Source organism: Caenorhabditis elegans, chromosome X, assembly GCF_000002985.6.
Source record: "Caenorhabditis elegans chromosome X".
Lineage (NCBI taxonomy): Eukaryota > Metazoa > Nematoda > Chromadorea > Rhabditida > Rhabditidae > Caenorhabditis > Caenorhabditis elegans.
In genome coordinates this window covers 8,608,722-8,620,029 of record NC_003284.9, presented here as the reverse complement: position 1 = coordinate 8,620,029, position 11,308 = coordinate 8,608,722, and the positions used below count along the sequence as shown (strand labels likewise).

The following is an 11,308-nucleotide window of genomic DNA, read 5'->3' as shown; positions in this document are numbered from 1 at the left end:
AAATGATTATTTCTGCAGTGCATATGTACTCTGGTAGGCACAAAGTAGGCATGTAAGTTGCGACTATTTAGCGGCTCAAAATTGTAGAGAGTCATGTGAAAATAATTTATTGTGTATCAAGAAATATAAAATTAAAATAAAAATTGGCTTGCAACATGCTCAGTCCATGAAGAAAAAAAATGGGCAAAAACTTGATAGATTAATTAAACTAAGTTAAAAGGAGTAAAGAAGCTGAGACCGGATGAAATGAATCGAGATGCGAGGAGTAAATAATTACAGGTTGGCCACACGTGCTGAAATTTGAAAAATTAAGAAGTTGTTTATTTTTAAAGGCGAGTGTCACTCTAGGTTGATATTTTGGACTTTAGTAGTCCCCGGAGGGTTTTTATTGACGGATAATTAAAGCAATGACGCAAGTTGCATTCTTTTTGTTGACTTTATGAAACGTGTAGGAAAGAATTGGTACAAGAGAATTTAAGTTCATTTTACCGACTCATTTAACAAAAAAAGTTGCCTTGTTTTGACTAAGATGTTCAATCATTTTGACACCATAGGATTGGTTTTTAACAAATTATCTACTGGCGCTGATCAATCGTTAGAACGCATTCAATTAGTCAAATTTAAATTGCACACTTTTTATTAAAACATTATCACAAATTGAGTTCAATTAACACGGTGTTATAAAGTGCTATCCATTCTTTAAGTAGACTCTTTGTACTATTGTCATTTCCGCAATATAGAAGTTTTTAGTAAAAACGTACTCATGTTTTCTGGTTAATTTCAGGCATGCGAAATCAAAATCATTGGCTGTAACTCCAAACGAGTGATGCTTTATTTGAAAATTGGGCGCGTTAATTATCTGAAAATGTGTTATAAATTGTATAAGAAATTTACGATTTACGATGTCCACTATGGAATTGACTATAACTAGCTTTCGTTAGACCACTTTACTTTCTTGACAATGTTTACAGCTGCGTACAAAATTAAAATACAGAAATTTAAATTGCGAGGCGTGAAACATATGATTGAAAGTATAGACCCGTCAAAAAGCTAATGTTGTCACTAAATCAGCCAGTTGCTCTGTTAGCATGCCCACAAAACTTACGATCATTGGGTTCCGGTGTGCGCGCTCTCTGGAGGCCTGGAACTTGTAACGTTGAGGTTGGCACAACGGGTGGCGTTGGTGGTGCTGTTGCGTCGCGATGGACTACTGATGAGCCCTCTCCATTGTTGATCGAAGTTGGTTCGATAACTGTAAAATTGAAAAATTACAAATATTTCGAAAACGTGTAGTCTACATATATTTACCACTTTACTCAAACATTTCTAAGTTCAAACTTTTGGTTTTTACATACGTGAACACAAGATTTTCTGGGCGGATTACCTACCATGGATTTTGACGTCGGATTCGGCGTCGAGCAGAAGACGCAAGCACGATGAGCACGCTCCCATTCTCTCGTCGTTGTCGAATGATGAAGAGGCGGGTCGAGAAAGAAGTTCTGCAAAAAATACGCACTTTGAAAAAAGATTAAGAACAGCAATCTGAAGTCTGGGTGGGAAAACCAAATTGGAAAGCTTAATCTGGGAGCAAGACGTCGTTTGACTGTCCGCATCTGGGAATCGAAACGTAGAAGATAGGCGGAGCTCGGAAATCAGAGTTCAAACTTATGTTCATATTATAAATGGCAAGCAACCACAAAAATAATTACACGTTACATACATAAGCGCGTTAAGAAAACATCAACAATGAATTCATAAGGGAGCTGAGACATGTGGCTGGAATTTTGGTTCAAGATTAGTGTTTACGATAATACTGTAGATTGTGAGGCCAATCAAATTTTTGGGCATTTCAAACATTCGGAAAGTTCCAAAATTTCAAAAAAAGTTGTACATAGAATATTGAAATACAGTTTTAAAAATATTCTACCTATTTGGGTGTGATATTAACTACATTGTTCAGCTTTGCCCATAAAATTTTTAGATTTTAAAGGAATAACAGATAGGTTTGTTCTGTTCCGTTTCAGTTAGACGCTGATAAATCTTCACTAATTTTTTCATCTGATTTCAGAAATGTGACAATTCTATTGAAAAATAATCACCATAGCTCTTTAGAAAACGTTGCAGCTAAAAAGTGATATACTTCTAATACAGCAATAGACAAATGTTGTCATTTAACATACATTTAACTTGAACAAAAGATACGGCTAATCTGGTAAATTGGCGTGTCACATGTTCTGAGTGAATGTTGATATAGCCGAGGTATGTGGGTATGGAGAAGTTTCATGGAACTTGTATAAAGTATGACTGCAGGAGTAGAGTTATTCGCTTTAATGGGAAACAATGAAATATTATTAGACAATGATGTTAATGTGTAGACAACGATCACATATGCTTTATTGACACGAAACATAGATTTTTTAACACATGATACATGTGTATTATTCCGAAACTTAATTGCTATGAAACACCAAAAATTAGTAAATGTAACAAAAACCACAAGAAAAAATGCGAGATAAATGTTTTAAAAGTTACCTCAAAATTTAAGTTAAGTTTGTTTAAAGGTGGAGTACCGAAATCTGGGGCTTTGCTTTTTATACCCAAAATAAATTTTGATTTTAGCTGAAAATGGGCTACTTTTTCCAAAACTTTGAACCACCATAACTTTTTTTTTGAGTTATTTTAAAAACGTCTCATTACGAAATTCAGTAGTTTTGGACTATTTTGGGTATAAAAAAGCAAAGTCCCAGATTTTGGTACTCCACCTTTAAATATCTATCTATCACTACATAGGTTCCACAAATCCAATGATGAGTAGCAATATCTACAATAAAAAATACTGGAAAAACCTTTTCAAAGTTGTGTTAGATTATGTTACTGTCAGTGTTGGAATTTACCAAAAAGAAGAATTCAGTTTTGCGAATTTGAAAAAAAAAACATTCTAAAAATATTTTGAAATGTTCATTATTCAAAATACGGTAATATCTATTTTTTCTCTTAAACATAAAAGTGCAATTTTTCTAAGCCTACGAACACAAAATATTTCACACGTTTTTATTTTATTATACTAAAAATTATTTTTTAACTCGCGCTTATCATACAGCCAAATAATTAAAGTTTTTAATTCTTTGGTGGAATTAAAAAGTCTCAAAATAAAATGGGATGTTTAAACTTTTGAGTTCATATGCTCAACGAAACGTTGAGAATTTTTTCAGCGATTAGAGGAAAACCGACTATTATAATTATGCGATAACAAAAAAATAAAAACTCTCGCGAGTTGTCAGAATTGGCGCACAAGTTAATTGACGGTGTTATGAGAAGCATACGGCTTGCTTTACAGCTCTCATCTTTGCATTACCTGTTGGCCGAAAAACAATATGCTTGGGGAAGGTAGACTGATCATGTGCTTTAGGAGAATTACTTGATCAGAACATTGATGATCAGACAGAATGATATTTATTTACTTGATATTCCAGTATTTAGAGTTTAAAATGAAAAGGTTATCAGTATTGAGAATCTATACATATGACGTTAACTTTTTCATAGATAATAACTATTGTGTTAACCTTTTCATTTTACAAATCTAACATCACAGTGAAACTAAAAACCCGACATCAGCGGAGCCATCGGGATGAAGAAATGGGAGGAAAAAAATGGAAAGTGGATTCAAATTAACGGGTGCCTTCTGACTGCAAAAGAAACCCTTTATCCCATCGTCAAGAACCCTTAGGGAGTCGTGTGTGTACTCGTAAGAATCGAATTAGTCAAGCATGAATTTTCATTTATTTAGCAAAAGAACGATTTGTTTTCCAATCGAAATGAGTTTTAGTGAGTTTTTATTTAAGCTTGAACCAGATTACTTGAAGAACAAAATCTATGGCGTCTCGAGATTTTTGAAAAATGTTAATCATTGAATGTTTCTCAAATACAGTTGAAGGCCTCTTGCAAAAGTTTGGGAAAATCTACAATTAGCGAGAGTTTCAGCACAGATAATATGCATGTTAATCAATTGCCAGTTTCTTATCTGATTCAAGCGTTCTAAAATGGACCCAGACGTTTTTTTGGCCTAATTATTAGTTGGATTTTATTTAATATAATAGACAAATCCTGTTGTTTTGTTATAAAGGTTCAATGTCTACAAAAACGCTTTAGTTTTTTTGTCAATACAACAGATGCTGCATTTAAAGAAGAAGAAATGATGAATTTTGAATTATGGAAAAGAAATTATAGACGAATGTCTAAAAAATTAATAATTCGGAAAATGACTTATTTTGTTGTTTTTTTTTTTTGAACTTCCATATCTGCAAAAACAGTATAAAATACAGTTTAATAGCATAATAATATCTAAACGTTTATAGTCTTTAAATAGATCCATATTTTCTTGTAATTTTTATTCAACTGAAGATAGGAGGTTTCAAAACTAATTAAACGAGAATAGCTCAGCTTATCTGATTGAACCTTGTTACATTCTAATCAATTTTGCTTTTAACTCTGACAGTTAGCCTTTTTGTACTTTTTTGTATTCTCATATTATAATGACTGAATAGAGCATTTTGAAAATCCGTAAAATAGGTAACCTTAAAATTATTTTTTTTAAAACAGACCAACACGTTCTTAACTGTGCAATATATTTAAAGATTTGACATAAAACATTCTGAAACATGTTATAAATTGCGCACAAAATAAAATTAATCATAATCACCGATACAGTCAAAGTTTCTACATAGTTGCGTGATAACGTTGAGTTTGAGATTTTTGAGCAATTTTGAGCGATATGCCCATGTTTGAAAAGAAAAAAGAGACAGAAGAGAAAAAAGTTTTGATAATCGAATAACAGAAAAGTCATGAAAAAACGTGGAGAAAATTATTCGGGCTATTCTCGTATTCAAATTCAAAATAGAAGATTAATGACCCTATTTGAAATTATTCAAAAATTTTTACAGGAGAAGTGTGAAAAAGTATGAGAAATGAATTTGATTTAAAAAGTAAATGAATAAAAATGACTTGTAACTATTAAACTGTAGTTATAGAACATTGATTTTCAAAATTAATAGTCTTCGGAAAAAGCGAATGATCAAGGAGGTGCCCAATTGTGCATTCGAAGCTTTTTACAGCTTTGAAACTTTTTAACTTGGTAACAAAAGTGTTTGCACTTTGTACTTATCAAAATTTGAGAAATCATGAAAGGAAAGCTTAACATTGAGACGAGCGATTGTTAATTTGAGGTACTGCTAGTTATTTCAAACTAGTATGATATCATGTGAGACATACACCAAAAAAAATTCGTTGATGAGTGTCTCTCTTGACAAAGCAGCGGTTGTTCCAACCAAGAAAATAACAAAAGGAAAAATGAGACGTTTACTTGTAGCCATGGTGTCAGGTTATGGGAAAACCGAAATGTAATTGGTGGTGATATCAGGTTTTATTTTTTGAAGGAAGGGAAAAAGAAAAAAAACGACTTTAAAACATTGGTGAAGTGAGGTATTGGAATGAGAACACAATGCTTTTATATTTGATAAAAGTTGAAATTATTTACTAAATAACAGCAACACACTAGCGTCTAATAAAATCAAATTTGAGCTTGAAAAGTTTGTTCTCATACACATAGTTTTCAAGGGCTGCCAATTTCCCCCCGCGGAGAAGAAATTAGCGAAATATAGCGAAATATTCTTGGGTAGCCGCAGAGAGATGGAGTGTGAGGAGCTAATGAATATTCATCTGTATATCTCATTCTGGGCTTCAAACAGAAAATGACAAAGCAATAACTTATTCCAGTAATTTTCCATCAATAGATGTTATGATAAGAATGTAGAGTAAGGATTTTTGCTTTTCTTAAGAAAATTGTATGAAAGGGTCTGTAGAACTTCTGATGTGCGTCAGAAGTTTTTTGTTTTAGAGAGATATTAAGTATTAAAACAGAATAGACGTTCGTGGTTTTGGATATTGATTTCTCAAGTGTGAATTATGTTTTAAATATTAACATTTCACCATTAAAGAGGCTTGAACATGCGACGGTGTTTTAGAATGCTTGCGTGGCAAACTCAGTTTTCATTAGTTTTTGACTCGAAATAAGACATTTGAAGTTTTGGAAAATTTTATTATAATATTTGGTAATTTTTGCATTATATAAATAATTTTAAATAATTTCCCGGCTGGCGCACTCCTGTTTTGAATTTAAACAAAGTTAAAGTTTAAACTACTGTTCTGACCGTTTCCCTGCGCAAAAACATAGCATTACAAAAACTAGACCATTGAAACACAAATATAGGAAGAATTTTTTCTTTGTTGTTTTGAAAGTGTTGATAAATTTTTTTTGTGTTTTTCTTATCAAAAACTAAAATTTTTGAAGATTCATTTAGCCCGTAGATAGTTAGAACTAATTATAGAACCCATGAGAATTTTATGTGACTTGAACGTGAACAAACTTGGAATGGTGAATTTCGGAAATCAAACCAATTCATTGAATTGTTTAGCGAGTTTATCTAAAACACGGGAAAGATCTCCAAGGTTTACTTACCTTCCCACAATCTGTTCCTCAGCCAGAATTGTTCGGTTATTCACTCATTCGTCAGCCAGAGTTATGCTCTATCTCTTTTGTTTGTGCAGAGCACAGCCTTCCGAGTACGGCAGAAAAGGAAAAAATATGACCAATTATACTTCTCACTCTCTGACTCTATTTTGCCTAACACAAAAACTCATAATATTTTTTTTGCTACCATGACAACTACTATACCTTCTCTAGTAGTAATTTTGGATTGATCCGACAGCTGGCGTTGCACTTACTTTCCACTATTGAGGATCGTCTTCGCTTTCATGACTAATCTGAAATACCAGAAATTGAATTTACCTGTGCTGAGAGAAGGAGTATTGGAGTAATTCAAACAGTAGAATAATTGGAAAATGTGTTGTATATATATTTGTGGCTGATTTTTCTTAATATTTTACCGGCTTGAGTAAAAACACGAATACAAACTTAAGTTCACGAAAAGTGAAAAAAAAACTTGTGAAACAAAAAAATATTGGCAGTTACCAAGATATGGGCAGAGACTATTTTGGGAAATGTTTGAACTTCAAAGAATACTAAAATTATGTACCCTATGAAATTCAAGCAAAAGCATCAACAAAGAATATTCCAGTTTTGAGTATACTTTGAATAACCTATGTTTATTTCCAATGTGAAAAAAATTAATTTAAATGTATTCTTTTGAAACTCTAACTTGACTTATTAGAAAAAAACTTCTAAATTTTCTGCCAATAGTGTCACCATTGAAGAGATTTGCGGAGATTTTAACAAACACAATTTTTCAGTTCCGTGTTTCTATCAAAGTCAGAAGCTAATTCTGATACCACATCAGGACCAATGTTCATTATTTTACAGTGATTTTTTACTAACAATCATGCAATTTTAATTCTGGAATGCTAACTTTCGCGAACATCTTCTGACTAGAGCAAACATGAATAGTGAGAAACAGATGTTATGAACTATCTATACATATTACAAAACTGAGAAGCAATTTCGTGAGATTATTCTAAGAAAACTGAAGTAATGGCGTGGGAGCGTAAATAATATGATTCCAGCTATCACTCTAGATCACACTCAGATTGGCTTCAATATTTGTAGGGTGTCAGCCAAAACTTATTTTGAAAATCGAAATGTGTGGATGTCACAATCATGCAAATGTTATAATATACTTTAATTCTGTTAGTGAGTAAAACCTTTCAAAAACGGAACCTCTCGTTAATAAATTTTCTAATACTTGTTATGTATGCATTACTATTTAAAATAAACTACATACTTAACGTATGTTCTCAATTAGTGCCGCATCTCTATTTGTGCTGCACCCTAATAGGCCTTCCAAAAATTAGTGCGGCAATCTCTATTAAAGCGGCAACCCAAAAAAATTTTACGTTTTATTGCAAGAGTCACTCCAGTAATTTCGGCATTTTGGAAATTCTGTTTTTTTATTTCTTGACGATTTCTTGTTGATTCGTTGAATTATTAGCCCTTCAAATAAGTTCCGGGTGAAAAGTCATAACTTTGTTCGCTGCGTATCGATTTTTATGAAACTTCGGGAACTTATGTTAACAACCATGATCTTTCGTTTGGCAATTGTCACAAAATTTTTTGACCACCCCAAGTGTCCTAACTCGGAGCCAATATTTTCAGGCATTTTCCTGATCTCGCGTATTTACAGCTTTGAATTGAGGTTTGTGTGCGGATTTTGCTTTGTTTAGCATACGTTTTAAGAAAACAACAAAAGTTTGGAAAAAAATCCGTTCAAAAAAATTTTTTTTGGTCGGTCGTAAAAAAATATTCAAAAATTTTTTATCGAAAATTCTTCATTTATCCTACAAAAATGATGTATCCAAGTGTAAACTATTTTTACACATACAAAACATATCAGTTTAGTTCGATACACTAAAATGATAATGGAAAACATAATTTTTTCGGATAATTTTTGAGCTTTTTGAATATTTCTTGAGATTCAAATTTCAAACTCAAATAATTTGTTTGTGCAAAAATAGTTTACACTTGGTTACATCATGTTTGTATGAAGAATCAAGAATTTTCGACAAAAATTTTTTTGAAGATTTTTTGACGACCAACCAAAAAAAAGTTTTTTGGACGGATTTTTTTCCAAATTTTTGTTATTTTCTAATAATGTATAAAAAAATTAAAAACAAAAATTAAAAAAACTATTCGGGACGGTGATCAAGCATCATCTCGAAGAACTTCTGGACGGTGACTATTCTGTTGCATCTTGACACTTTGCAGTAGCAACTCACTTCGTCAACGTCAGGATTCTTCTAAAATAGATATAATCATTGTCTGACACTCTTGAAAATCTGAAACTTACGCTGATATAACAGAAGCTATTGATGAGATTGTTGGGATTAGGATCATCCTTGAACACAGTTGTTGGGCCAGTTTTTCCGTTGTACGTGATGACATCAGTCTTTGAATTAAACGTTGTGACGCAGTAGTCGAACTCGTCTTCCAGGACAGGGTCATCCTCTCCAACGTAGCATTTCTTGCAGAGTGCAGATGTTGCAAAACAAGCCAATGCAATGAGAAGGTGGTAATGGGAAAAAATGATCATCAGATGAATGAAGTCAAAATCGCAATGTCGGTGTATTTTATATCTTGTTTTAAGCCCCGCCTTCTCTTTGACTCCACCTCATTGTGCTCCAGTTAGTGATAATGTGAAAATGAGATATACCCATTATCAAGAGTAATGAAGTATGAAAGAGAGAAATTAATTATTCCACTAATTCAAAGCATGTAATGAAATTCATTTCATATTCTAAATATGGGATTACCAAAGCGAATAATTACGCTTGGAGACATTTAATGTGAATAATAATTGCAAAATCAAATTTTATCGAAATAAATATTGTTTTAAATAGAAAATAAATAAACAAATTGAACAACTTTGTAAAAAACCGTTTCTCAACAAAAGTTGACAATGTATTTCCCGGTTGTTTCTAAAGTTGAATCTCTTCAAACATTGAATTGGTTTTGTGTAGCTTTTTGCAAATGCTATAGGGCACTGAATCAGCAAAGAGTAGCGTCTTTAGGTTTCTGACAATTGCTACCGAACCGATTTCACATGTTTATAAAAATTATTAGAAAAGTTTTAACCCTCCAATTTACAAGTAAATATTATCTTCAGCTGTTGGTTTTTTTTTTAAATTTAGGTTGAACTTATTTTGGCTTGTTATTAAAACACACTGTTATTAAAATTATTAAATTATTAAAAAATTATAAAACGAATGGTCCACATGACTTGTTGAAAAACAGATTAAAGACCGAGTAGCACCAGTGCGGAAAATGTTATAAATTACTCTGGTGCCAAAACTCCAACTAACTAGTAAAACTTCTAACTAACAACATTTTATTTTTTAAATAGTCAAACTTTATTTTTAAATGTGGAATTTTTTATATACTGTCAAACTACTTAGTTTTCGCCACTTCTGAGTTTGGAAGTAGACCAAAAAACCGTTTGCTACTTATTTAATACTTTAATATTGTTCGATATGACAATTCGACAAAAATTTGACTGTAAATTAAAACAAAATTCAAACATTTTTAGAGTTTTTGATTATGATATATTGAATCAATAAAAATGTATTTAGACAAAATCCCCACCGGCGCTACTTCACCTTTAATTCAGTACAAAAGTTTGAAATTCTCTATCCCTGAACAATCTTGAATAAAACAATGCAACGTCCAATTCTTTCTTAATAACAGCCAAAGTTTGTTTTTTCACTGCTCTGTGCTAGCCTCAGACCGATGTAAACTCGCGGATCATTTTAATTTTTCAAAGTAATAAGAATATCAAGTGTTCTAGCTATTTTCCCCTGAAATATGTCACGTATAGAAGATTGTAGCCCACATTTAAATTAATATGAATTTCTTTATAATAACAGATTATCTTTGCCCCTGGAGGATTATTAAACAATATAATCTAAATACTGTTAGATAATACCAAGACCTTCATTCTTTTAATCCCGTGTATTATTGAAGGAGTTCTGAAATAGATAAACCGACATTTCGGTTGAATCACCATTAGAAAAAATATTATAGGTAGACGGCTTCTTTCAATTTCCAGAAGATTAAAAAAAAACGTCACAGATGTACTCAAATCCTTTCCAGCGTGACAGACAAAAAAAAACGTATTTATACAACATCCGTACCTGTGGATATTTGTTTTTCGATCCAGTCTGACAATTGTGATTTCAATTTATAGGCTTCTGACTCAATAATGTTAAAAATTCAAATAAAAAACTCAAAATGATAAATCAGAAATTGAATTAATAAGTTCACTTTGAGTCTAAAAAATGCATTCAATAGCAAAAATTTAAAAAAATGAATAACGATCTGGAAACGTACAACTTTCTGAAATAACTTGCAAAAATGGTAGGTTCCACCGAGATTTGAACTCGGGTCGCAGGATTCAAAGTCCTGAGTGCTAACCGCTACACCATGGAACCTTGCGGTCAGTCGGTTCTCTCACAAAATTCATTAGCGGTAAACGTATGCTTTTGATGTCAGTTTGCCTTTCCACTTATCGGAAAAGTGTGAGTCTTATCTTGTCTCTTTTGATCAGCCCGAAACAATTGTTCGGTTCCATGGTGTAGCGGTTAGCACTCAGGACTCTGAATCCTGCGACCCGAGTTCAAATCTCGGTGGGACCTATCGTTTTGTGTGTTAAATATAATTCGGTATTAATTTCCTTTTAATGTCGTCATAATCTTTGCTTCCGTTCTGCTCTTTTTTGCGAACTTTCCACTGCAACAAACACAGCGT

At 32.4% G+C, this 11,308-nt stretch overlaps 2 protein-coding genes and 5 non-coding genes across 7 annotated transcripts; 2 read left to right on the top strand and 5 right to left on the bottom strand.

Moving 5' to 3' along the window:
* Positions 1 to 98: 98 nt before the first annotated feature.
* Positions 99 to 6,677, bottom strand: K01A12.2 (uncharacterized protein). Its single transcript, NM_077060.6, has 4 exons — positions 6,515 to 6,677; positions 1,389 to 1,499; positions 1,106 to 1,252; positions 99 to 293 (listed from the first exon to the last, which is right to left on the bottom strand). The coding sequence occupies exons 2-4, from the start codon at positions 1,450 to 1,452 to the stop codon at positions 274 to 276; spliced, it is 231 nt and encodes a 76-aa protein (NP_509461.3). The 5' UTR covers positions 1,453 to 1,499; positions 6,515 to 6,677; the 3' UTR covers positions 99 to 273.
* Positions 3,646 to 3,785, bottom strand: K01A12.7. The gene has a single exon (NR_071725.1). It is a non-coding gene; the product is annotated as an Unclassified non-coding RNA K01A12.7 (non-coding RNA).
* Positions 6,678 to 8,680: 2,003 nt separating the features above from the next.
* K01A12.4 (Protein quiver) lies at positions 8,681 to 9,124 on the bottom strand. Its single transcript, NM_001038465.5, has 2 exons — positions 8,856 to 9,124; positions 8,681 to 8,805 (listed from the first exon to the last, which is right to left on the bottom strand). The coding sequence occupies exons 1-2, from the start codon at positions 9,096 to 9,098 to the stop codon at positions 8,695 to 8,697; spliced, it is 354 nt and encodes a 117-aa protein (NP_001033554.1). The 5' UTR covers positions 9,099 to 9,124; the 3' UTR covers positions 8,681 to 8,694.
* A 1,785-nt stretch (positions 9,125 to 10,909) lies between these two features.
* On the top strand, positions 10,910 to 10,993 carry H35N09.4. The gene has a single exon (NR_071724.1). It is a non-coding gene; the product is annotated as an Unclassified non-coding RNA H35N09.4 (non-coding RNA).
* Positions 10,921 to 10,992, bottom strand: H35N09.t1. Its single transcript has one exon. It is a non-coding gene; the product is annotated as a tRNA-Gln (tRNA).
* Positions 10,994 to 11,122: 129 nt separating the features above from the next.
* H35N09.3 lies at positions 11,123 to 11,213 on the bottom strand. The gene has a single exon (NR_071723.1). It is a non-coding gene; the product is annotated as an Unclassified non-coding RNA H35N09.3 (non-coding RNA).
* Positions 11,125 to 11,196, top strand: H35N09.t2. Its single transcript has one exon. It is a non-coding gene; the product is annotated as a tRNA-Gln (tRNA).
* Positions 11,214 to 11,308: the final 95 nt, after the last annotated feature.

What these genes read in the sequence shown, in the direction of transcription:
- K01A12.4 (NM_001038465.5), bottom strand. Translation starts at nt 9,098, where the DNA reads ATGATCATTTTTTCCCATTACCACCTTCTCATTGCATTGGCTTGTTTT. An exon ending in ATAGCTTCTGTTATATCAGC is followed by an intron (nt 8,806 to 8,855) that starts GTAAGTTTCAGA and finishes TATCTATTTTAG; the next exon opens with AAGAATCCTGACGTTGACGA.
- K01A12.2 (NM_077060.6), bottom strand. Translation starts at nt 1,452, where the DNA reads ATGGGAGCGTGCTCATCGTGCTTGCGTCTTCTGCTCGACGCCGAATCC. An exon ending in ATCCGACGTCAAAATCCATG is followed by an intron (nt 1,253 to 1,388) that starts GTAGGTAATCCG and finishes TCAATTTTACAG; the next exon opens with TTATCGAACCAACTTCGATC. An exon ending in CACACCGGAACCCAATGATC is followed by an intron (nt 294 to 1,105) that starts GTAAGTTTTGTG and finishes TTCAAATTTCAG; the next exon opens with CACGTGTGGCCAACCTGTAA.